Genomic DNA, 25,522 nt, shown 5'->3' with positions numbered 1-25,522 from the left:
TTGTTTTCAGTAAAGTAAAATCTTTTCTGTATTTTGCCGCCTAATCATATGTGCATATGCTTCTGAGCATGCTCACTATGAAAAGTCTCTGATCTGGTTGAGCTGGGTGCTCTAAGAAATCAGGCCGAGCAAGCCATGCTGAGCAACCCAGTAAGCAGCACCCCTCCGTGGTCTCTGCATTAGTTTCTGCCTCCAGGTTATTGCCCTGTTTGAGTTCCTGTGCTGACTTTCTTCAGTGGTGAACAGGGATCCAAAAGCGTAAGCCGAATAAACCCTTTACTCCACAACTTACTTTGGCCATGGTGTTTCATCACAGCAATAGTAGCATTAGGTCAGACACAGAGTATGGGTCCCTGAAGTAGCCCCTGTTCCAGAAGGGAGCCCAAGACCTCGCTCTTCAAAGCAAAGTGTTTGCAATGGCATAAAACGTTTAGGCATGCCTGAAATTCTGATGTGAGCCTAAATTTTGGTAGATATCCCAGGATGTTAGAGGAGCCAGGCATGTGGGTGTGTTTGCCTTACTGAACATCAGTATTTCTTTGGTGCAGTCTTTCCGTTATTTGTTTATTCCTCTCTCTTGGAAATGAAATGTTCATACTGTTATTGTATATTGGAAATTTATAAGGTGTTTTTGACTTTATAAGACCTCAGAACTGACAGTTTGTTCTGAGTCAGAGAAAGAACGTTGGATTAGGATTTTTGAGCCCAACTGTAACTGTTAAAACTTTGGAAAATTTAAATACTCTTCTTATTAAATTTATTTATTTACCTCCCTCCCTCTCCCTCTCCCTCTCCCTCTGCCTCTCCCTCTGCCTCTCCCTCTGCCTCTCCCTCTGCCTCTCCCTCTCCCTCTGCCTCTCCCTCTCCCTCTCCCTCTCCCTCTCCCTCTCCCTCTCCCTCTCCCTCTCCCTCTCCCTCTCCCTCTCCCCCCCCCTCTCTCTCTCTGTGCGCGCACATGCCACAATGCATGCATGTCTGCAAGTCAGAGAACAACTTGCCGGAGTCAGGTATCTTCTTCCACCATGTGGGTTCTAGGGATTGAACTCAGATTGACAGACCTGGTGGTAAACACCTTCATCTGTTGATCTATTTATCTTTCCACCCAGAGGCTTTGGAAACTCTTACAGATGAGGTCAGTACTGTGTTAATAGTTATAATACAGCTACAATCCTTTGGGGACAGAGATGGGATGCTGTAGTTTAGAGTGTTAAATGTCTCCGATGGGCTCATGTGTTATCCCCGGATTTATCCCTGAATGGTGATGCTATTTGGAGGGAAATGTGAGGATATGGGGAAAGACATAGGTTACCGGGTGTGTGCCTCTGTAGGTTTATTTGGTCTAGGTGGTCCCTTCCCCTAGTTATGCTTTCTGGCCCAGTGGAATAAGCTGTTCTACCCCAATCATGATGAGTTTGAACCTTTAGAACTATGAATATGTTTCTCATCTTTGTAGATGATTCTGTCAGGTACTGGGTCACATCATTGAGAACTTCTTACTAACACATCCTTGAAACTAGCAACTTGAACACTGGCATTAAATTGTACCATTTCTTCATCAAATCAACCATTCAAACCCCATCACTCACCTGATGTGCTTAGCCCTTATTCCTTACCCCCAGCACCGCTTTGTGCCTCTCTCTGCACTCTCTTTTTTGCCTAATTCTCTGTGCTATAGTCAGTCAGCCCACTTGCTGCTACAGTCTATCTGTTTAAAAGATGCTCTTGATATTTTTATCTATCAGCCGTCTATTGTTAGTCTGTCCATCATTTGTCTATCATCTATCTATCATCTATCTATCTATCTATCTATCTATCTATCTATCCATCCATCCATCCATCCATCCATCCATCCATCTATCTATCTATCTATCGATCGATCGATCTATCTATCGATCTATCTATCGATCTATCATTTATCCATCTGTCATCTATCTATCTATGAAGCACTCCAAGTAATTACTGGCTTTAGGATTTGTATTAAAATTTTAAAGATTACAGATATCGTGTGTGTGTGTGTGTGTGTGTGTGTGTGTGTGCGCACGTGCAGGCATTACCACAGGATACAGGTAGCTACTGGAAAAAATATGTAAGTCAGACAGCTCCTGGGAACTGGTTTTCTTCTTCCCCCATATGGGTTCTGGGGATTGAACCCAGGGCCTTAGGCTTGCTGGCAGGTGCCTTTACCTGATGAGCCATCTTGCGAACTTCAGCTAATCTGTCTGTCTGTCTGTCTGTCTGTCTATCTTCATTCATGAGAATTTCATGCAGAGAATTTTTATATTCTCTATCTTCTCCTAGATCTATTCCTTTGCTACCCACACACTTGTTTCTTCTTTCTTTTTTTATTTCATACATCAAGTTGAATTTGCACCACCTATCTATTCTTGATTGTGTATGTAGACACTAAGTGTACTCCTGCTACCAGTGGTCAGATCCTTAAAGAAAATGGAGCCCCTTTCCCTATGCAGCTCACAATTTCCAGTAGCTTTGCAGCTGGGGGGGGGGGGGTGCGACTTTGTGTTGACTTCCTGTCACCATGCTGGAATTTTATATGTCTTGATTTTGCATGAGTCTTGTATATGTTGACACAATCGATGTAAGGTCACATGAGCAACTGAACAGTTGTATCACTGTTTCCTGGTAGTTATCCAGAAGTGTGGCTTTTTTAAACAAACAAACAAACAAACAAACTTTTTATTGACTCTGTGATTTTCACATCATGTACCCCATTCTTGCTGATCTCCCCATCCCCTCATATCCACCCTTCCCCTTTGCAACACCCTCCCCTAAATAAAAACACACAAACAGACAGACAACAAAAACTAAAGCATAGAAAACATCTCATCCTGGAAGCTGCAGTGTGTCACAGTGTGTCATAGTGTGTCCTACAGCATACCCCTCTGTCCACACGTCTTCACTTGCAATTGTTCATTGCAGTGAGTCATTGGTCTGCTTCGAGATCTTTGGCCTATGTGACATCATCAATATTAGATCCTTATCGGGACTCCTTCCAATATCCTGTTGTTGCCTTGTGTCATGGAAATATATGATGGCAGATATGGGATGATGGGGTTATGGGGGACCAGAGGGGACATCACCTCGATGCTGGTGCCACCCCATGGCAGATGAGTGGCAAGGTCAGTTCTCCCACACTCACACCTTTAGGGCTGGCTTACCCCACACCCTTGCCACCAGAGGCTAACTCCACTGTGCTGCCTGTGTGAGTCACTGGGCCTGCTCTCTCAATTCTGCCATCAGTAAGTGGTGGGGCCAGCTCTCCTGAGTGTCACAGCCATTTAAGGGGAAATAATTCTGCACAGCCCCTGAACATCCATGTGGCCCCTCTACAGCTGCCCCACCAGGGATGTCCCCATGTTCTCTAGTGGAAATGGGGGCCACTGACATCAACATCCACCCTTGCTGTTGTATAGCTACAGACTCAGACTTTGTCCTCAATGGCAGCTCAGGTTGGGACCTTGCCATGGCCCCAGATTACAAGGCTGGCCACTCACAACACGTTGCTCCTCTCTACCCTGGAGTCTCCATTTCCATCTCTCTACACAATGCTCAAGCTGCTCCACTTCTCTTTCTTCCCCACCTGACCACCACATATTCACACATTGGGGGTGGCTCCCACTGCAAGCTATCGACACAGCTGGCAGGCCTAGGGTGACATCTTTCATCCATGCATGGCAGTCCATAAGTCTATCTCCCTCCTCCCGTGCTACACTTCCTGGAGTTGATTTGATATTTATGAGTCTCAGCCATAAAACATCTTTGGTCACCAAGCCAGGCATCAAGCTAGGATGAACAAAGGACTGCCATCTGCTCTGTCCCTGCCTTATGTAAGAGCAACCCCACCAACAAGGTGACTCTTTGCCCATTGCCAGGTGTGGCACTTAAGGGCTTTTACTTCAGAATGCTCTGCTCTAAATGGGACATCACACTCCCCCTTCCAGGGCTCAGGGATCATTCAGCGGTTTTTGGTTTTGTTTGTTGGTTTGTTTGATTGTTTTGCTTGCTTTTGTTGTCGTTGTTGTTTTAATGAAGCATATATTCACATAAATTAATGTTAGTTTCTGTGTGGTCCATTTTCCTGGATGAGTGTGAGAACTCCATTTTTCCCTCCATCATCCCTGTACCATACCTGGCAAAGCAGGGATGTTCTAGGCTTGGTTTTTGAAGAGGAGAGACTTCTATTTAAGAAACGACTCTCAAAATTTTACCCCTAATAAGAATGCAGTTTGACCACAAAACAAAACAAAACAAAACAAAACAAAACAAAACAAAACAAATGAGAAAAGCTTTTGGAAATCATCTTTTGTTTTATCCTTAGGTTAAACAACTGAAGACAGTTCACTTTATTGTTTTAAAAAGTACAAGCAGGCAGAAGAGCTCTCCTGCCACATGATAAAAACACAAGAATTATTTATATCCACCAAGTTATAAACTAGTGCTCTTTCAAGGGAATCTTGCTACATCGTGTTCCAATTGTGTACTCCTGACTAAGATTAACTTCTTACTGGCTCTGTATTTGTATAGAAGAGGAAACAGGATCTGGGTTTGCTCACAATGGCCAGGAATACAAGGTTGGTGAGCCGTCTTAAAGGGTTTTAAGTAATTTGAAGAGGCATACATATGAAAGGAGGTTATTGTTATTTTGATGTTTTCGTGATTAAATCCTCACTCTGGGCTGTACTCACTTGTCCCCCGTGGGAGCTATTAGGATGTTTGAGGTGTCACAGACAGGAGACTACACTTACTCTGGGGACTTACAGAATTTGGACTCCAGTTGCTCTGATGTGTGACATGGGAGAAGCAGATTTCTCTTAAATCTGTAACTAGGGTTGTTGAGATGTTCAAATGAAATAAAAATAATCAGAGAAATAACTCAAGTAAAGGCTTCAAGGCATCTTAGATCATTGCAAACACAAGATGAAGATCATTCTGGGAAGCAAAATATCCCAACTCCTCTGAATGAATGGCTGAAGATCTGATGAACAGTTGTGGGACCAATTGTTGCTTAAGAAAATATAAATTTCACAGAGGGAAGAAAATTTTCTTTTCTTTTCCTTTTCTTTTCTTTCTTTCTTTCTTTCTTTCTTTCTTTCTTTCTTTCTTTCTTTCTTTCTTCCTTCCTTCCTTCCTTCCTTCCTTCCTTCCTTCCTTTCTTTCTTTCTTTCTTTCTTTCTTTCTTTCTTTCTTTCTTTCTTTCTTTCTTTTCCTTCCTTCCTTCCTTCCTTCCTTCCTCTCTCTCTCTCTCTCTCTCTCTCTCTCTCTCTCTCTCTCTTTCTTTCTTTCTGGTTATAGATTCCTGTGGTTTCAATGCAAGTTTATTGGCCAAGCCATTTGTCAATTCTCAAACTCTGAACATAGCCCACAATAGACAAGTGTCCTACTTTAATGGTATGCTTTGTAAGTTATGTACATAGTTGGGAAGACTTCATTCACTCATTATTTCTTTCACAACTTTTTTCACTTCAGTGGGTGAAAATACATAGCAATTTAAAATATTGTTATTAAAACAAGGAAACACTATCACCCAGTATTAGCAGGGAATTACAGCTGATGACAATGATACATAATTAAATTAGACATGGATATTTATTATTTATCAAATGTGATGAGCTATTTGAGTGCTTTATATCTTAATGGATTCATTACTCATGTTATAATATGGATAATGTCCCCTCACAGTGAGGATAGCCACTTCCATGATGGTGGTGTTAAATCACTTGCCTAAGGTCCTACAAGGAGCAATTCAAACCACACAGGTAAGCAATATACCTAGCCTCAGGGAATCCCCAGGAAGCAGGTGAGAAAACATATATCTATTCCCCAGGAAATAAATTCATGTGGAGAAGTAACAGAACAATAGGATGTATGATAAATTTAAAACTCTGCCTAATGAAAACTTCAGTAGCTTAACCAATGAAGATTTATGTAGCAGAGAACCTTGGTGAATATTAATGTGTTGTCCCAGCTTCATTTCCAATTTCCCTAAAGTACAGTTTATATTTACCTCCCAGTTCTGGGTTACAGTACATCACAGCTGGAAAGTCAAGGCACAGGGACATGAAGCTACTGGTCACATCCAGTCAAAAGCAGAGTAGGTGTGCATACACACTTCCAGGGCGCAGCCGACTCTCCCTTTCCATTTGGCCCAGCTCATGAAATGGTCCCACCCACAATTCAGGATGGGTTTTCCCATCTCATTTGCCCCCCCCCCCCCCAAAAAAAACAAAAACTAAAACAAAAAACCTCAAAGGTATAGATCTCATTCCCACAGTTCAACCTAATCTAGATGATTCCCTAGGAGACGCTCTTGGCAGGTGATTCTGGGTTGTGTCAAATTGACAATTAAAACTAATCAACACTAACAATGTGTGCTGCAAAAAGATGATCATTCAATTCAATTAGTTCTTCCAAAAAATACACAGACATTCTAGTTTCTATGTTTCTGTGGTTCTAGGTCCAATGGGTTTATCACACTGAAGAAATAGGCTAAAGGAATGCACTGGGTGCAGTTAATATACTAGTTTTGTTTTTAATACCTCTCAATAGAGATTAGATGTGTGCTGTACCCAAGACATACAGCTTAAGGAAATGTGACAGTTGATGGGGTAGCAGACTGCACCCAACACGCCAATTATTTGCCACTTATGATTGTAATACTGATTCAGTATAAATTAGTGTAAACCATGCTCAGTAGCTGTTAGGTGAGTTAGTGCAAAGGGCCTTCGATATCTAGTGAGGTACAACATTGCTTGATGTGCAAGCAACTTATAAACTAAGTGTACGCTGACAGTTAAGCGACCCAGCTTCGGCCAACCACAATGGCTGCTACAGCAGTCTATCAAGATAGCTGATTTCAATCACTCCCAGATTGAAGGGTGTCAAATTATTCTTCGATAAGGCAAATGCCAGATATCACCAGTCAGGCAATCTAGAGATCTCCATTCTCTCTCTGAAGTGTCTGCAGTGTTACTCTTTCTGCCTAGGATTTCTTGGCTACTCCAGGTACTTCACGTGAATGTTAAAAGGTTTTTTTTTTTTTGTAGTTTTTTTCTAGAAGAAATGTGTGAAGAATGTCATTGGAGTTTGGATGGGAAATGTGTTGAATCCATAGATGGCTTTCAGATATATGGCTAGTTTACAGTATTAATTTTGAAAGTCTCTGAACTTGAAATGTCTCTCCATGTTCCAGGTCTTTAATCTCTCCCTTTCTACAGCTCTCAAAGTTTTGGTTACATAGGTTGTTCATCTTCTTGGTTAGATTTATTCCTAACCTTTTTTAAAGTTTATTGCGAATGGGCTTGCTTGTTTTCCTGATTTCTTTCTCCGAATCTTTGCTTTTGGATATGGAAAAGCTACTGTTTTGTTTGTTTGTGTTTTTGTTTTTTTCTTTGAATGCATATTCTGTCATGTTGCTGATAGTATTTGTTATATTTATTAGTTTTCTGGTGGGCTTTTTTTAGAGGGTTTATTTATTTATTATTACAATCACTTTCTTTTTATTTAATGTCTGGGCTGTATCTGTGGAGAGCAGATGAGGTTATCAGATCCCTGGGCTTGGAGTTACAGGCAGTGTGAATTGCAGTGTGAATTGCAGTGTGAATTGCAGTGTGAATTGCCTAGTGTGGGTACTGGAATTTGAACTCCATAAACGCAGCAAGTCATCTCTCCAGCCCCACATTTGTAGAACATTTCAATTAAAACCCATCTTATAAAGGAGGATATGTTGACTTTTCCCATTTGTATGCCTTTTCCTACCTTCTCGTGCCCTCTCACCTCTAGGCTTCACAGACTGTGATGTTTTAAGAGTAGCCCATCTCAGCGACCAGCCCTTATTCTAAGTTTCGAGGAGAAAAGCTTTCACTTTCCCCCATTGAGTGTAACACTGGCTCAAATTGTGTCACGGACAGCTGTGATGCACGTGATACACACATACATGTTACAATGAGATGCTCTTCTTGTAGTCTTAGTATCTTCCGGGATTTTATCATTTAATCGTGTTTTTTAAAAAGAAGAGGAAGAAGAAGAAGAAGAAGAAGAAGAAGAAGAAGAAGAAGAAGAAGAAGAAGAAGAAGAAGAAGAAGAAGAAGAGAAGAAGAAGAAGAAGAAGAAGAAGAAGAAGAAGAAGAAGAAGAAGAAGAAGAAGAAGAAGAAGAAGAAGAAGAAGAAGAAGCAGCTTCTCAAAGACCCTTTCTCCACCCATTTACAATCACTTTGTGATTTCTAACGCTGAGCTTAGGTGTTGTGTTACATTTCTCAGTTGGCAGCTGTGGAATTACCTTTGTGTTCCTGGTAATTGCGTGTGATGTTCTAAATGTGTTGTTCAATTCTCTTTACAGGTCCTTAGTTGAGAATTCTCCAATCTATGCTCACCATAGAGAGCAGTCTGGAGGGTTTGTTGTTTGTTGTTGTTGTTGTTGTTGTTGTTGTTGTGTCTTTGGTTCTGGCATCCGGATAGTACTGGCCTTACAGACTGTGCTTCCTATTGTTCTCCCCCTCTCTGTTTGCAGAGTAACTTGAAGAGCATTGGTGTGCATTCTCTGAAAGTGTGATGGAGTCCAGCAGGGTTTCTGTCCCAGCTTGACCTTTGCTTCCTTGGGAGATAGTCACTGCTTCAACCTTGGTGTGTGCTATGCATCTTTTAAAAATGATTTGCATCTTACAGAATTAACTTTGTAGTTTATACGTGTCTCTGAGTTTATCTTCTTCTTTGGGATTTTTCAGGTGAGTGGATCACAGGTTTTTCAGAATACTTCCTAATGATCCTCTAGATTTCATTTATAGTCATTGTAAGGTTCCATTCTTCATATTTAATGCCATTGTTTTGTGTCTTTTCTCATTGGTTGATGTAGTAAAGGGTTTATCTTTTTTTCGTCTTCTTTTTGGGTTCTTTGAACCCCTTTGTTCCTTGATCCTTCATATTACTCTTTTTTCCCCATTTCACTAATTTCTCCTCCAATCCTCCGAATTTCCTTCTCATCTACTGACTTTGACTGTTGCTTTTTCTTATTTTTCTAAGGTTCGTAATTAGCCGAGATTAAATGTCTCCCAGGTTTTGATTTTTGATTAATCATCGGAGATTTTCTGTTGTTTTTATGTCCCCCATGACAGCTTGAAACCATCTTATAATCACCTTGGCTATGTAGCATTTTCATGTTCTGATCACTTGTGATTTCCTTCTCTTTTTATTCTGGGATTTTGTGTGTGTGTGTGTGTGTGTGTGTGTGTGTGTGTGTGCGTGTGTGTGTGTTCCCTCTCTGGTTTCTTCAACAACCCAATGTTCATGAAGGGTTCATTCAGCTCCCAAGCTTTTATATGGTTTGATATTTTCCTTGCTATTGATTTCTCATTTTATTCCACTGTAACGTGATGGGCTATGAGAGTTACTCTGATTCATTTGTAGTTGCTAAGACTTGCTTTCTGGTTCAAAAGATGCTGCCTTTTGGGGAGCATTTCTTGGGCTGCTGAGAAGGGGGTTTGTTCCACAGCTGTTGAATAGAATACGCAGCAGAATGTAGATGTTTAAGAAGTCCTCTTGAACTATGTTGCTATTGCTGTGTGAAGGTCTTTTTAATTAAATTTTCATCTGTATGATTTCCCTCATAATGAGAGAGTGGGGTGAAGCCATTACTTATTTATATGGTCCCTTCTTTTCCTTTATGTCCAGTAGTACTTGTTTTGTGAAATTGGGAGCCCTAATATTCAGTGCACAATAGTCATAATTGTTATACCTTCTGGATAGATTGTTTCATTTAGTCATGTATAGTAGCCTTCCTTATAACTTCTGGCTAATTCTAGCTTGAACTCTGTTTTATCAGATATATGTGTAACTTATTTAGGGGCTTCATTTGCTCACTCCTCTCTCTCTTCCTCCCTCCCTCCCTCCCTCCCTCCCTCTCCCCCTCCCTCCTTCCTCCCTTCTTCCTTCCTTTCTCCCCTCCCTTCTTCTCTTCTTTGTCTGTCTTTTCTTTCTTCCTTTAAAATAAAAATCAAGTCTATCTCCTATTGCTTCTCCTTCAATTCCTCCCTCATTATATCCTTACCATTCTCTCCCAACTTCATGTGTTGCTTTGTTTAAACCCACCAAGGCTCTGGATCACCAGAATATGCATAAGTGAGGGTCTACTGCAGCATGGGTAGCCACTCAGAGGCCATGTTCTGAAAGAAAAACAACTCTCTCCCAGTGGCCATCCACTGCCAATAACTCCTCATTTAGGGTGGGACTGTGTGCCCATTTTCCCTCTCTGTTCTAGGAATTTGCTCAGATTGATCTTGTGCATGCTGTTACAACCTCTGAGTTCATGTGTGCAATTGCCCTGTCCAGAAAACACTGTTCCGATGTAGTCCGTCATTCCTTTCCAATCTTTCTGCTGCCTCTTCTCGGTGATCCCTGAGGGCTTGTGTTATGTACAACATATTCAGGGCTAAATTCTCAGCAGTCTCTTATTTTCTTCATGCACCCCAGTTGTGGGTTTCTGTGTCAACTGCCATCTCGGGGCTAAAAGAAGTTTCTTTGATGAAGATTGAGAGATACACTAACCTAAGAGTAAAATAATATGTCATCAAGAGTCAGCTTAATCCTATGCCCATTTAAGAGATTAATGGTAGTAGGTTCTCCTCTAGTGCCTATGATCTATCTAGTCACAGGTTGGTGACTCTAGTGGCATGCCATGCCAACAACATGAGTTCTGTTATGTAAAGTGGGCTCCAAAGCCATTCATAGTGTGTTCGCTACTCTTTTCACATTAGTGCTATTAGTGCCAGTAGGTATACCCACCAGGCTGGTTGCCCTTATAGCTCACAGGTCAGCTGAGGAAGCCTGATGATAGCTTTTGTCTTTTTGCAGCATGCATAGCACCTTTCAGCATCATGAAAGCTAAACAATGGGAATGAATTACCAGGGCAGCATCAGCGTGGTTTTCTCTTGTTCTATGACTTAAGTATAGGCTGTCTTTAGCAATAGAGTCTCACCATCAAGTTTTCGGAATAACCCGCTGTTCTGTGTTTGCTCCCCCCCACCCCCTATGGGATGGCCAGGCTCTTTGTGCACCAGGTTGAGCTGGAGGGAGGGAAACATAGCCTGGACAGGTGAGGCAATGGGTCTGTGGGTACAGAACCCACATACCCGGCAACAGCTTCAGAGAGCTGGTTCAGTTAAATGTGGATAGAGAGGGGGTATTTATGCCCCTGGGCAAGGTTTGTGTGGCTGTGCATCATTGGCCAGGACAGGGGGGTTGGAAGATGCTTCATCTGCATACTCAGGGGCTCTAGGGTGGGGGTGGGGAAACTTATAAGGTCAAACAAGGAGTGAAGCCTGATAACTTACGGGAATAAATTCTTACCAGGGTTGATAGTGGTGGAGCAGCTAGGTTGGTAGATCAGGAGGGAGCCAGTCAGCACCTGCCATCTTAATATGAGTTATCTGGGGTTGAAGCTCTCCTCCCTTCCTCTATAACCCTAGGCCATAGTAATTAAAAAAAATAGCAACTGACTGCAATATTTGAAAGCCTATGGGATCCCACAGGCAACAACTCCACAAATGGTAATCCATTCTGGGTGTAGGCTATATTTGATAGCCTGTGGTGGCTAGGAGGGACACTGTTGTAAGGTAATTCCATTTAAACCTTTTGATATAAGTGTGTATATGCATATATTTTAGGAAGCTTCTACAAGATTTGGTTTCTAAAGGACTGTCTCGGAAGTCTCTAGTGTTATGTATCCCTTCTCTGCTATCCCACCCTCCACCCACTCAATCCTCTCTGCTACATAATTCCCTATCACCTCTTCCCATGACCTGGGCTTCATCTTCCTTCTCTTGGAAGTGTTCCCCCCAACACTGCATACTACAAGGGTCTCACTATGTATGCCTAGCTGGTCTGGAAGCTTACTAAGAACAGTCTGGCCTAGCACTCACAGCCATCTGACTGCCTCTGCAACTCCAGTGTGAGTGCTGGGCTTAGTAGTGGTTAGCATCATGCCAGTGAATTTCATGTTTCAAAGTTTCTTAACGATGAGTACTTCTAAACAATAAATAGTTAATAAATCTTGTTTTTAATGCAATCAGCTTCTCTGCCTCTTTCAGTTGGAGAGTTAATCACGTTTCAAGTCATTAATAAGAGGGGATTGCTGGTTCCTGTAAGTTTTGGTTATTTTTTCCTAATTAGTTAAATTGCTTCTTCCTTCCTTCCTTCCTTCCTTCCTTCCTTCCTTCCTTCCTTCCTTCCTCCCTCCCTCCCTCCTCCCTCCCTCCCTCCATCCATCCACACCTCTCTCTCTCTCTCTCTCTCTCTCTCTCTCTCTCTCTCTTTCTTTCTTTCTTTCTTTCTTTCTTTCTTTCTTCCCCTTCCCCTTCCCCTTCCTCCTCCTCTTGCTCCTTCTCCTCTTCCTCCTCCTCATTCTCATCTTCTCTTAATCATGTCCTAGAGTTTTTGGAAGCTGTAGCTATCTATGGTTAAGTACTTTTCTTTATTGATATATAAATGTTACATATAAGAATCAGTTCTTAATAATGCCAATGTTCTCTATGAAAATGTTAACAAGGCATCTCTAATGGGTGATTTCTCAGACTACCAGGTAACACACCTTAGACTTAAACTACTTATTAATATTCTCCATGCATCTTCATTCTTGTTTCTCTTTGCTTCAATCATTCCTTATTTGGTTCATCAATTATATCTCCCATCACTTCATCTCATATTGTAGATACTTCGATCCTTCTTAGAAGGGGGAATAAAATACCCATGGAAGGAGTTACAGAGACAAAGTGTGGAGCAGAGACTGAAGGAATGACCAGCCAGAGACTGCCCTACCTGGGGATCCATCCCATATACAATCACCAAACCCAGACACTATTGTGGATGCCAGCAAGTGCTTGCTGGCAGGAGCCTGATATAGCTGTCTCCTGAGGGGCTCTGCCAGTGCCTGACAAATACAGAAGTGGATGCTCACAGCCATCCATTGGACTAAGCACAGGGTCCCTAATGGAGGAGCTGGAAAAAGGACCCAAGGAGTTGAAGGGGTTTTCAGCCCCATAGGAGGAACAACAATGTGAACTAACCAGTACCCCCAGAGCTCCCAGGGACTAAACCACCAACCAAAGAGTACTCATGGGTGGGACTCATGGCTTCAGCTGCATATATAGCAGAGGATGGCCTAACCGGTCATCAATAGGAGGAGAGGCCCTCGGTTCTGTGAAGGTTCTATGCCCCAGTATAGGGGAATACCAGGGCCAGGAAGCAGGAATGGGTGGGTTGGTGAGCAGGGGGAGGGGGTAGGAGGTAGGAGGTAGGGGGTAGGGGATGGGGGAGGGGCTTTTCTGGAGGAGAAATCAGGAAAGGGGATAACATTTGAAATGTAAATAAAGAAAATATCTTATAAAAAAAGAGGGAAAAAAGAACAATAAAATATGCACAACACCAAGAAATAAAAAATTAAAAACAAATAAAACAAAAATTGAAATATTTTCTCACAGCTGTTCGCTGTACAAGTAACGTTTTTTGTTCTTTGTTTTTGTTCGTGGTTCTTTGTTGTTGTTGTTGTTGTAGTTGTACCTTAGGTACTCTATGAGCAAACAGTAATCTTTCCAATCCTTAGGTAATTATTTTTCTAATGACTCATAATGGAACCATGGAGTAAGCAACTGACAAAGATTTGAGCTGTTGTGATGTATGTCACCTCAGACAATGGTAGTGTATGCTTCTAATCTTGACAGTGTAGAAATGAGGCAGAAGATATCCCAGGCTACAGTGAGGCAGCCTTTCTGCATCCAAAATGAAACAGAAAGAAACACATTCAATGTTTCAAATGCACACATAGGTTCTGAGCTGTAGGGTGTTCCTTTGGTGTAGGGGTGGGGTGAGGTGGTTGGGCAGGGGGCAGTCGAGAACAGAGAATTGATGTCAGTACAGCCATGTTGGAGAAATACACAGGGGAAAGCAATGTGACTGGAGCAAAGATGCTGAACTGCAGTGTGGGGATCGGGATGACCAAGCTAGGTGACGTCCTGACTGTATGTGACATGGCGAAATGTTCTACCTTATCTCTAAAAATATATTCCCAAAGGTAATTTAGAAATTCCTCTGCCTGATTTCCATTTCCTCTACCTAGTTCTACTGCTGGCCTGTAAAGAAGGTCCCTGTAGCTGCTTAATAAAACAACTTCTGGATTATTTTCAGAGGAGGAGTTAATGACTGGCTGTTAGTTTTATAAGAACACATGCAGAGTAAATCCAAAAGCTTGTACTTTGTTACGTAGAAGAACCCAACCCAAGTAACACCAACATATTTAATAAAATTCAGAGTCACTTTATGTAATATTCAGTTTGTGTTCAGAATTCACCAAGTGTCCTTTAAACATGCTTTAACACATGCTTGTCTAGTAGGGCCCAATCAGAAGCGGGTGCCGCAGCTATTCTTCTGTCCAGCAAGCCTGACACACTGATTGGATTAGCTGTGCTGCAGACATCCTATAGACACACTTGACTATGCTTCCTCCTGGAAGCAATTATTCATCTTTGAATATTTCATTTGTTTTCCCTGATACTGTGTCTATAAAAAAGACAGGATATGTGGAGAAACAGTTCAGAGGACATTAGGTCATTGGTAGTTACATCATTTAGTTGAAAGGCAGAAAGCGTGACTTTATGTTTAACATTAGAAACATATTTTCCCCCCTTGGGCCCTGAGGTATGTCCCACAAAGCAGATGTTTTCTTTTTTTAAATAGCTTAAAGATTTAATAAATCCGGGAAATCTGCCAGGAATGCACAGGTCTTCATGAACTTATAATGTAACATGCTCATCAGTCCTTAGGTTTCACACCTCTCTGTGCCACCTGAAGTTATTATTTTTGCATCTGATTTTACATTTCTGAGAACTGTATTACAAATTATGTATTCTCCTGATCTATGTCTTAGTGCAGATTCCCATATGTACTGATAGAGCACTGTTGTGACTAGAATGTTGTTTGACTGAGATCCCAAACTTTTATGTGCAGAGTGCTGGGTCCCCCACCCCCACCCCCCAGGGTCTGATGATGACAAAATCACTGAGGTAGGAAACTGCTTAGGAGGCAATTGAAACATGGGTACCACCAAAGGATGGGCTAATATTGTCCACTGGTGGTGTAGCTCTCCTGGGACTAGGATAGAACTGAAAGTGTGGGTTGTTAGAAAACCAATCTGCCCAACTATCATGGACATTTCTGCACGCAGACGCCATTCTTTCTCACTTTTCTGCCATGCAGTATAGTTAATAGAAGCCTTGCCAGAGGGTGAAGAGATTTTGGACTTTAGAGTTACAAAACCGTGAGTTAAACCAAGTCTTTCTTTATAAGCATGACACATTTTGTAACAGCAGCACAAATCAGCAATAAAAAGAGTTGGTTAGGGGATGAGACCTTCATTAGTTCCAAGGAGAATGAAGTATGGCACAAAAAATGCAAATTAAAGATGACTTGCATATGAACTTACAGATAACATTTCTTTATATATTCTAGTTAATTAACTTGGAATTATTTTATGAGTTTTTTTTAAGGATTATCAAAATCAATACTAGGAAGTAAAATTGTAATACTAGGAAATAGCATTGAAGATAATAGTAGAGCATGTGTCTTTATTAAATGTTGGAGCGTCGTCTGGGTATATGCCCAGGAGTGATATTCGTGGGTCCTCAGGTAGTACTATGCCCAATTTTCTGAGAAACTGCCAAACTGATTTCCAGAGTGGTTGTACCAGCTTGCAATCCCACCAGCAATGGAGGAATGTTCCTCTTTCTCCACAACCTTGCCAACATCTGCTGTCATCTAAGTTTTTGATCTTAGCCATTCTGACTGGTGTGAGGTCGAATCTCCGAGTTGTTTTGATGTGCATTTCTCTGATGACTAAGGATGTTGAACATTTCTTTAGGTACTTCTCAGCTATTTGGTATTCCTCAGTTGAGAATTCTTTGTTTAGCTCTGTAGCCCATTTTTTCCAATTTTTTATTAGGTATTTTCTTCATTTACATTTCAAATGCTATCCCAAAAGTCCCCTATACCCTTCCCCAACCCTGCTCCCCTACCCACCCACTCCCACTTCTTGGCCCTGGTGTTCCCCTATACTGGAGCATATAAAGTTTGCAAGATCAAGGGGCCTCTCTTCCCAATGATGGCCGACTAGGTCATCTTCTGCTACATATGCACCTAGAGACACAAGCTCTGGAGGTACTGGTTAGTTCATATTGTGGTTCTACCTATAGGGCTGCAGAACCCTTCAGCTCCTTGGGTGCTTTTTTTAGCTCCTCCATTGGGGGTCCTGTGTTCCATCCTATAGATGACTGTGAGCATCCACTTCTGTATTTGCCAGGCACTGGCATAGCCTCACAAGAGACAGCTGTATCAGGGTACTTTCAGCATAATCTTGCTGGCATATGTAATAGTGTCTGCGTTTTTTTTGTTTTGTTTTGTTTTGTTTTTTGTTTGTTTTTAAATAGGGTTATTTGTTTCTCTGGAGTCTAACTTCTTGAGTATTTTGTATATATTGGATATTAGCTCTCTATCAGATGAAACCTGGGAGAGTGAAAACTATTCTCAACAACAAAAAGAACTTCTGGTGGAATCACCATCCCTGATCTCAAGCTGTACTACAAAGCAATTGCCGTAAAAGCTGCATGGTATTGGTACAATGACCAACAGGTAGATCAATGGAATAAAACTGAAGACCCTGAAATGAACCCACATATCTATGGTGACTTGATCTTTGACAAAGGAGTTAAAACCATCCAGTGGAAAAAAAAGACAGCATTTTCAGCAAATGGTGCTGGCTCAACTGGCGGTGACCATGTAGAAGAATGCAAATCAATTCATACTCATCTCCTTTTACAAAGCTCAAGTCCAAGTGGATCAAGGACCTACACATAAAATCAGATGCACTGAAACTAATAGAAAAGGAAGTGGGGAAGAGCCTCAAGCACATGGGCACAGGGGAAATTTTTCTGAACAGAACACCAATAGCTTATACTCTAAGATCAAGAGTTGACAAATGGGATCTCATAAAATTGAAAAGCTTCTATAAGGCAAAGGACACTGTCAATAGGACAAAATGGCAACCAACAGATTGGGAAAAGATCTTTGTTTCTCTTCTGATAGTATGCAGAGTATGTTCCTGTAACAAAGACACTGAAATACTGGGGTAAAAGGCTTTATGTAGACACCAGCTCAGCATCTCCATGTTGAATGAGTCATGTGGTTGTTGTAGTCAACAATGGGGCCTTGATGTCAGTTTGTGAAGAGAAGCCTATTGTTTTGGCAATCGCCTGGAATATTTGGGGATTTACATAGATGTCCTTTGGCCAACAACTCAATTGAATGTAACCTGGTCCCTGTAGTAGAAGTTTCATTTGGTGTCAAGAGATGGTTATTTGGGACTCTTTCTCCCCCATTATTTGGAGACTTCATTATGGTCATCTTCATATATTTGAGGTAGTTTCTGCTTCACTAGGCTGCCATAACACCCATCAGAAGCCCTCAATTCTATCTGTCTGTCTCTTCATTTCTTCCATTAACTCTATCTCCCCTCCCCACTTGATCTTTCTGTTCTGTCTTCTTTCTCCAAGACCGCCCATAAAATCTATTCTATTTCCCCCTCCCAGGGAGATCCATGTGTGTACCCTAGTCTCTTTCTCTGTACCCAACCTCTCTGGGTCTGTGGATTATAATTTGGTTATCATTTACTTACTGGCTAGTATCCACAAATAAGTGAATACACACCATATTTATCTTTGTGAGTTTGGATTACTTCACTCAGAATGATTTCTTTCATTTTCCATCCATCTACCTGACCAGTTTATGATGTAATTTTTAAACAACCAAGTAATATGCCACTACATATAATATACTTTCTTTATCTCTTTTTTCATTGAGGAACATTAGGTTGTTTCCAAATTCTTGCTGTTATTAATAGAGCAGCAATGAACATGGTTGAGCAAGTGTACTTGTAGTAGGATAAAGAATCCCTTGGGAATATGCCCAAGAGTAGTATAGTTGGATCTTGAGGTAGATAGAGTCTCATCTTTCTGAATAACTGCTACACTGGTTTCCATAATAGCTACACAAGTTTGCACTCCACCAGCAATAGATGAATGTTCCCCTATTCAACATCTTCACCACCACGAGATGTCACTGGTATTGTTGATCTTAGACATTCTGACAGGTGTAAGATAGACTCTCATTTTTTTCTTAGTAAGGTTATACACTTCAAATATAACTCATAAAGCTAAAACTAAACAAAATGCAGAGTTATAGACCTCAGTCCCAATGGATACATCTTAATACAATGTCTGCTCCTAAGGTTCATGAATTATCGTTGAAGAGGAGGCAGAAAGATTGTAAGATCCGGAGGAACAAATAATTTACTGTGAGATATTGTCTCCTCAGAATGTCAGAAGCTACACTCATGAAATCTCACCAATGTATCTGCCTAAATATAGTGGAATGAGGATAATACCAATAAGCATGCTATTGTGGATGGGAAAGTCTGGGAGGCTTCAGTCCTGCATAAAGAAGTAAAAGGAACTAAGAAATGCTGGGAGTGGGAGAAATAGTCTTATCTAGGAGAGCACACAAATTGCTTATTTAATACCAAGTATTAGCCATGAAAACATAATACAGGTAGCATTATATATACTGAGCAGGTTGTACTTATATATGTATATATAAAAACATATGTGTGTGTACATATATATATGTAACAATCATTAATGAAAAAAGAGGCCATGAATTTGAAAGCAAACAAGGAAGGGTATATGAGAAAGTCTAGAAGGATGGAAGGGACAGGGAAAATGATGTAATTATATTATAATCTCAAAAGATAAAATTTGAAGAGTGATATTTTTATTATTTATTATTTTTCATTGTTTAAAACTTTCACTTTTTACTTTAATTCAATGCCATTCATGTCAATGATCAGAGCACAGTTATTAATTATGTACACATAGAAATATAGACTTGGCATGGGCAAGAATAATACATATGCATGATTGATATATTAAGGTTTAATATGTCAACATTAATGGCAAGTACATACTTAAACATGTATAATTCTCTTGAGAAAAATTAAAATGCTTAAAAGACCAGAAAAAATATTTTAGGTGAAATTCATGACATAACTCATATAAATATTTATATTATTTGAAGAAATTGAAGACAGTGAGTTCAAAGGACATTTTAATATTTAATAATTTAATTTTGTTACTGAGAACTTACAAATTTGATATATAGTATTTTAATGTAGAGTTCATTTGTTATTTAGTCTTTGAATATATATAGATACATATGGACATACATGTATATACATTATATACATATACATGCTTATATGTGATTCTTAGTGTGGTAGAAGTTTCTTCTAACAATTTATAAACTTCTGAATTTCTTATCATTTTTTTAAATGGATGTGTGTGTACTCTTCTGATTTTTGTTAACATTTATAGTGTTTATATGAAATAGTGGGTTCCATGATGGCCATTCTATAGACATCATTGGACATGTATCCTCCATTGCTTCATCTTCCATGCAGGTGTATGGGTGAAAATCTGTTTATAAGATTCCCTTTAGTCTCTAGTCTCAGGCAACCCTGTGGGTCTTAGACTGTATCATGCTTAGGTTTCAGATAATGGCTCTAATCAGGTGTTGATTGTAACACTGGAATATGGTTCATCACAAAACTCAAATCTTCAGAGACCTTGAAGGTACACAGTGAACTTTAAGGAGAACCTGAGTGAAGATTTGAATCATCTCAAGAAAATGTGACAAGAATTTTTGTGGTCTTCATGGGTGAAGCCTTTCTGTGTGAGAAGCAGAACAAAATATCATTGCAAAATGGGGAAAATTAAATCCTTCCGAGGATGTGGCAAAGAGATTGGCAGCCAGCTGCAATTCTCAGGAAAATAGCGACTGTAGCTAGCAAATGGACGGTGGAGATAAGGAAATTCCAAACTGTAGGCCTGTTCATGGAACCTGGTAGATTCTTGCAGCTTCTGGTAGAAAACAAAATGTGGTAGGACAGAGATAAACTAGAAGCAGGAGTCCAATGAGTCAAGTCTTGAAGGCTGTGACACTCTTAGCCTCTCATTCAGCAAACAACACCCAAATGGCTCCTGAATAAAGAGTCAAGAGGGACACTGTTGAAGCTTTTGTTAGGACTATGGAAGTATCAGAGCAAAGTCCCAGAGTACTAGCTGTGGAGAGGGAAAGACACTCTTAAGGGATGAAGGGCTCCTCTCAATCAAACAATACTAAGATTCCTGGAGGGTTGAGCATTTCACACCTCCTGTTATAGAAGTCTGAGACACTCAAATGTCCCCCTTTTGCCAAAGGAAGAAATTGTCAATAAAACCCACAGAAATCTCACAAAGCCAAGAAAACTTTGATTCAAGTAAAAGGACCGAAGAGTCCATCAGATTAGGCTATCTCAAGCTTCTTAGATTCACCAGCAGGAAGAGGGATGAGAAACCAAATGGCAGAGACATGGGACGTCCAAAAACCAAACCAAACCAACAACAACGACAAAAAAACCAAATGGAAATAATATCAAGGGGGAATCTCATTAACACATGCAATTGATGTATATTGAGAGATGTAAAAAAATATCAGTGGATTAAAGGAACTACAAAAGAAGGAAGGTTCAAACTACAGAAACAGAAGTTTATTGGGCAAATGCACAGAGCCTGAGGGACCCGTTCCCAGGTCTTGAGACTTCATCTAAGAGCATGCGAGACCTGCTGGTCTGGATTTCACAGCCACATGAACCTGTGATCCCAGTCAACAGCTCACCCCTGTGTCTAGCACTCTCTCCCCCTCATAGAGTGTGCTCATGTGAGTTACTATTATATCTGTACTGCATTATATCGAGAGATGTAAAAAATATCAGTGGATTTATTAATATTTATAAACATTAATATTTATAAATATTAATAGGCTTATTGTTTAGTGTAATTATTTCTTCTTTTACTTTGGAAATGGGCACATGACTAAAATATTATAGTATGTTCATGTCCATGTTGGAAAACCATATAACGCTATGTTGGGCAGAGTCCAAGATGTGAAAAAGAGAGAAAAAGGGGAAAGAGGGAGAGAGAGGATGGAATATACATGGGGAGTGTAATGCGATTGAGATTGGGATGAGGCTTGGCTAGTAAGAACTAGAAATAGACATGGGAATCTGTGTTAGCATCATCAACTGTTTTTCCTCTTTGGAGATGCCATTTCTTGTTCTCTGTGTCTTCCTTGGCAGCAATTATGCAAGTAAGGAAAGTGAGATTTCATGAAAATGCAGCCACCCTAGGTCAAACTGCATCATTCTTATTTGTCTTTGGGAACCATAACTTTGGGTGGTTGGCATGTCCTGGTTTTAGAGACTTCAGCTGCTCCAAAGATGAACTTCAAGTGTGTACTGAATAAATTTTATTAATTTTGCTGTCACCTTCTCATCTTCCATGCAGGATTTGGAATTTGAAAGAAAAGGACTCAGCCAGAACATTCCCATGTCATGTTTAAAGAAAGAAAAAGCATTCAAGAAGTATGTTCTTTAATGTTAAGAGTTTGTGTACTGTAGTGTATTTGTGTGTGTGTGTGTGTGTGTGTGTGTGTGTTGTGTGTTGTCTTTCTATCAATTAAGTATGGATGGCTTGCAGGTAATAGGCACCCCTCGCTTATTTTAAGTAGCGAGCCAGACTTTAGGGAACTATGCCCCCATATTATCCTGGGATAGATCATTATTCTTCATCTCTGAGATGTTGGTGGATGGGCCTTCTAGCCTTGATGGCATAAGTGGGAGCTGTGCTTGACTGACCTCTACAAGAACATTCAGATTCTTGGTCCAGTACAGGAACTTCCAAGGTTTGGGCAAAGCAATCCCTTCTTACCACCATGCCCAGAACTGCCATGAGTTTGGAGTCAGTTTTCAGCTGGGATAGTCTCATTTGGAGCATTAGCATTTACCAGTCCTGTCTGTCCTTGAACAAGGCTGTCAGCATATTTCAGCATCAATTGCCTGTCAGTGAGGCAGGAATGATGACACCTGTGGGTGTCCTGGGGGTTGAATGAGGTAAGAAGTAAAGTATGTCCTACAGAATTTCTCTAAGCTTGCTGAAAGCTCAATGCTACATCATGCTGAGAACATCAGCCATTCTCAGCAAGCATCAGTGTCATCCCCAGGGAACATTTGGCAACATCGAGTGACGTTTTGATTATGGAAGCTGGCATTATATAGGTGTCTAAGAGTATCCAATGATTGGAGGATGGGATTCATTAAATGGTATTTCAGTGCACTGAGCAGCCTCCACAGCGAAGCATTGCCTGGTTACAAATGTCAATGGTGCTGAAACTGAGAAGACAGCTGTGCGTAGGTGCTGCCTCTGTACTGCCACATCCCTTAGCTTGTGTTCTGACTACAAATAGGGTAAACTCTAGAGTGGAACCTGTCTCCCCATTGAGGACCATGTAGTGTCTGAGATGCTAGCTGTGCACTTGGGATTATATACCATTAAGGTGTCATTTCTATGTTCAACTAGAGACCAGTAGAACGTGGAATAGTATCCCTTCCACACCCAATGTTTCTAATGATAGGACTTTGTATTATGGAAATTGCCAGGGAAGCCTGTAAGACTTTACACATGAGAGAGCTAATTCCAGGCTAACTTGAAACAGCCAAAATAGGAAATAACCTAAACAGCCAACAATAAGGGACTATTTATACAAGTTGCGGCAGACAGAACTAAACACTAGAGATACCTAAAACTTTAAATGTAGCCAATAGAAAAATATGCATATGATGGACAAAGTAGAAAATAGAGGTTAGAGAATAGTTATAGCATCAGTTTCACTTTGAATTAAAGATGAATAATTTAGCTATCGAGTCATGGAGAAGCCAGTATTTTGCAGAGATGATATCTAGTCTGTAGGCTGTGGGAAGGGTTTTCATGACACACAATGGAGCACGTATACAACCAGACATTTGCAACCACGGTGTTGTACGCACCTCATCACAGTCTCAACCAGCCTTAGGTAGAAAGTATTTATAGGAGCCAGAATGATGACTCAGTTAAAGAGCAAGTATGGCTGTTTCAGAGAAGGCTTAGCTTTAGTCCCTGTTAATATTGGGTGACTCAAAATCACCTGCAACCCAAGCTTTAACCTCAGGGGCTCTCAACCTTCTCCACGCTGCAACCCTTTAATACAGTTCTTCATGTTGTAGTGACCCCCCCCCAGCCATGAAATTATCTTTATTGCTACTTTATAACTGTAATTTTGGCACTGTTATGAATCGTAAGGTTAATACCTGATATCCAAGATACCCCCCACCCTCAACAGAATCACGACCTGTGGGTTGAGAACCACTGCTTTAGGCGATCTGATATCTTCTTTGGGGCTCTTATATACATGTACACACATGTACACGTGTACACACACATACACACATATCTACACACAATTTAAAATGAAGTAAATGTTAACAAAAGTGTACCTTTTAAAAAGTAAACAGACCCAATGTATAGACCATATAGACTGATGACATACAGCTATTTTTCCCCTTCTCTAAATAACCCAGCACAGAAACTATTTGCATAGAATTTTTGCTATATTCAGTGTTGTCAGTCAGGTAGAAATGACTTCGCCTATAAGGGAGCCTGCATGTATGAGCTCTATGCAATACCACACCATTGTAGATAAGGTTCCCGAGCATTGCTGGGCTTCAGCCTCTGGGAGGGATGTGTGTCTTAGAACCTGCCTTCCAGGGTTTATAGAAGATGGCTGTACCTCCATCAACATAAAGTTAATAATGTTTGATCAGAGAGTAAGACAGAAATGATGATCTACTTTCAAGTCTTAAGGTCTTATTGCTGTGAAGAGACACCCTAACCACAGCAACTCCCTTACAGGAAACCATTTAATTGGGACTGGCTTATAGTTTCAGAGGTTTAGTGCATGAGTCCCTTGGTGGGAAGCATGGCACAATGCAGACAGACAGAGAACTGGTGGAGTTAAGAGTTTCAAATCCAGATCCAGGGGCAGCAGAAAGAAGGAGTGTCACTGGGCCTGACTGGGCTTCAGAAACCCTAAAGCCCACCTCCAACAAGGCCGTATCTCCCAATAGTACCACTTCCTATGAGTTTATGGGGGCCAATTTCAATGCAGACAGGATCTCATGTCTGCTCCTGGCCTCTGACCTTGACCTCAACTGCTTTACAAGGAGTTCAAGTCAACAATGTCTCTGGGTACCTGCTTCCTTGTACTTACTATTGTTTTTAAATTTTTTTAAATTAATTGGTTGTTTTTATTTATTTAACATTTCAAATGTACTCTTTCCTGGTCTCCCCTCTACACTCCCCCAAAGCCCATGTCCCACCTGTTTGCCTCTAAGAGGGTATCTTAGCCCCCCAACGCTCCCCCCCACCCCCCACACTGCTCTCGCATCCCTCGATGCTGGGGCATCGAGACTTCACAGGACCAAGGGCCTCCCCTCCCATTGATGCCAGATAAGGCTACCCTCTGCTACATATACAGTTGGAGCCATGGTCCCTCCATGTGTACTCTTTGGTTGGTGGTTTAGTCTCTAGGAGCTCTGGGGGGTACAGTTAGTTGGTATTATTGTTCTTCCTATGGGGTTGCAATGCCTTTCAGCTCCTCAGTCCTTCCTCTAAGTCTTCCATCGGGGCCCCCGGCCTCAGTCTGATGGTTGGCTGTGAGCATCTACATCTGTCTTTGTCAGGTGCTGCCAGAGCCCCAGAGGGGACAGCCATACCAGGCCCCTGTCTGCAAGCACATCTTAGCATCAGCAATAGTGTTGGGGTTTGGTGTCTGCAGATGGGATGGATCCCCAGGTGGGGCGGTCTCTGGATGGCCTTTCCTTCAGTCTCTGCTCCATTTTTTGTCCCTGTACTTCCTTTAAACAGAAACAATTCTGATTTCAAAATTTGGAGATGGGTGGGAGACCCCTCACATTTTTTTTAACTTGCAGGAAATATGTTTTAGACAAAAAGTGGGCTTGTTACCACGGGCCATATTATCTTTTAGCCCTTCTTTCTTCCTTCCTTCCTTTCTTTCTTTCTTTCTTTCTTTCTTTCTTTCTTTCTTTCTTTCTTTCTTTCTTTCTTTCTTTCTTTCCTTCCTTCCTTCCTTCCTTCCTTCCTTCCTTCCTTCCTTCCTTCCTTCCTTCCTTCCCTCTTTCCTTCCTTCCTTCCTGATAATAGCAAATGCAACATCTTAGTATCCAGATTAAAATTTTAGGACATTTCTGAGCACCTTATAATTTTTACCAAGGGAACAAAGAGAGAACCCGAGGGGAGCCATCTTACTGTGGCTAACATAACATGTTTGATGTTTACTAATGAAATCTGTTTACCTTCATAACTGTATAATAGGGCCATTAAAGACAATAGATACAGTAGTTTAAAAGTAATAAAATTTACAACAAAGTGTATTTAATTTGAAATTGAATTGCCAGCAAATGGGTGTCCTAATGAACCCCTGTG

The 25,522-nt window shown here is 40.9% G+C and overlaps 1 protein-coding gene and 1 non-coding gene across 2 annotated transcripts in view; one reads left to right on the top strand and one right to left on the bottom strand.

The window, feature by feature from the left end:
• Ofcc1 (orofacial cleft 1 candidate 1) overlaps window positions 1-25,522 on the top strand; it is a 286,130-nt gene that overhangs the window by 51,995 nt on the left and 208,613 nt on the right. Inside the window, exon 6 of the mRNA NM_172143.2 lies at window positions 21,491-21,567. Within this exon, the coding sequence (NP_742155.2) occupies window positions 21,491-21,567 (77 nt within the window). The remainder of the gene's footprint in view (window positions 1-21,490; window positions 21,568-25,522) is intronic.
• LOC115488228 lies at window positions 3,752-3,898 on the bottom strand. The gene has a single exon (XR_003950741.1). It is a non-coding gene; the product is annotated as a small nucleolar RNA SNORA48 (small nucleolar RNA).

Source organism: Mus musculus, chromosome 13, assembly GCF_000001635.26.
Source record: "Mus musculus strain C57BL/6J chromosome 13, GRCm38.p6 C57BL/6J".
Taxonomy (NCBI): Eukaryota; Metazoa; Chordata; class Mammalia; order Rodentia; family Muridae; genus Mus; species Mus musculus.
Note: the sequence above shows the minus strand (reverse complement) of the source record. Positions and strands in the feature narration are given on the sequence as shown.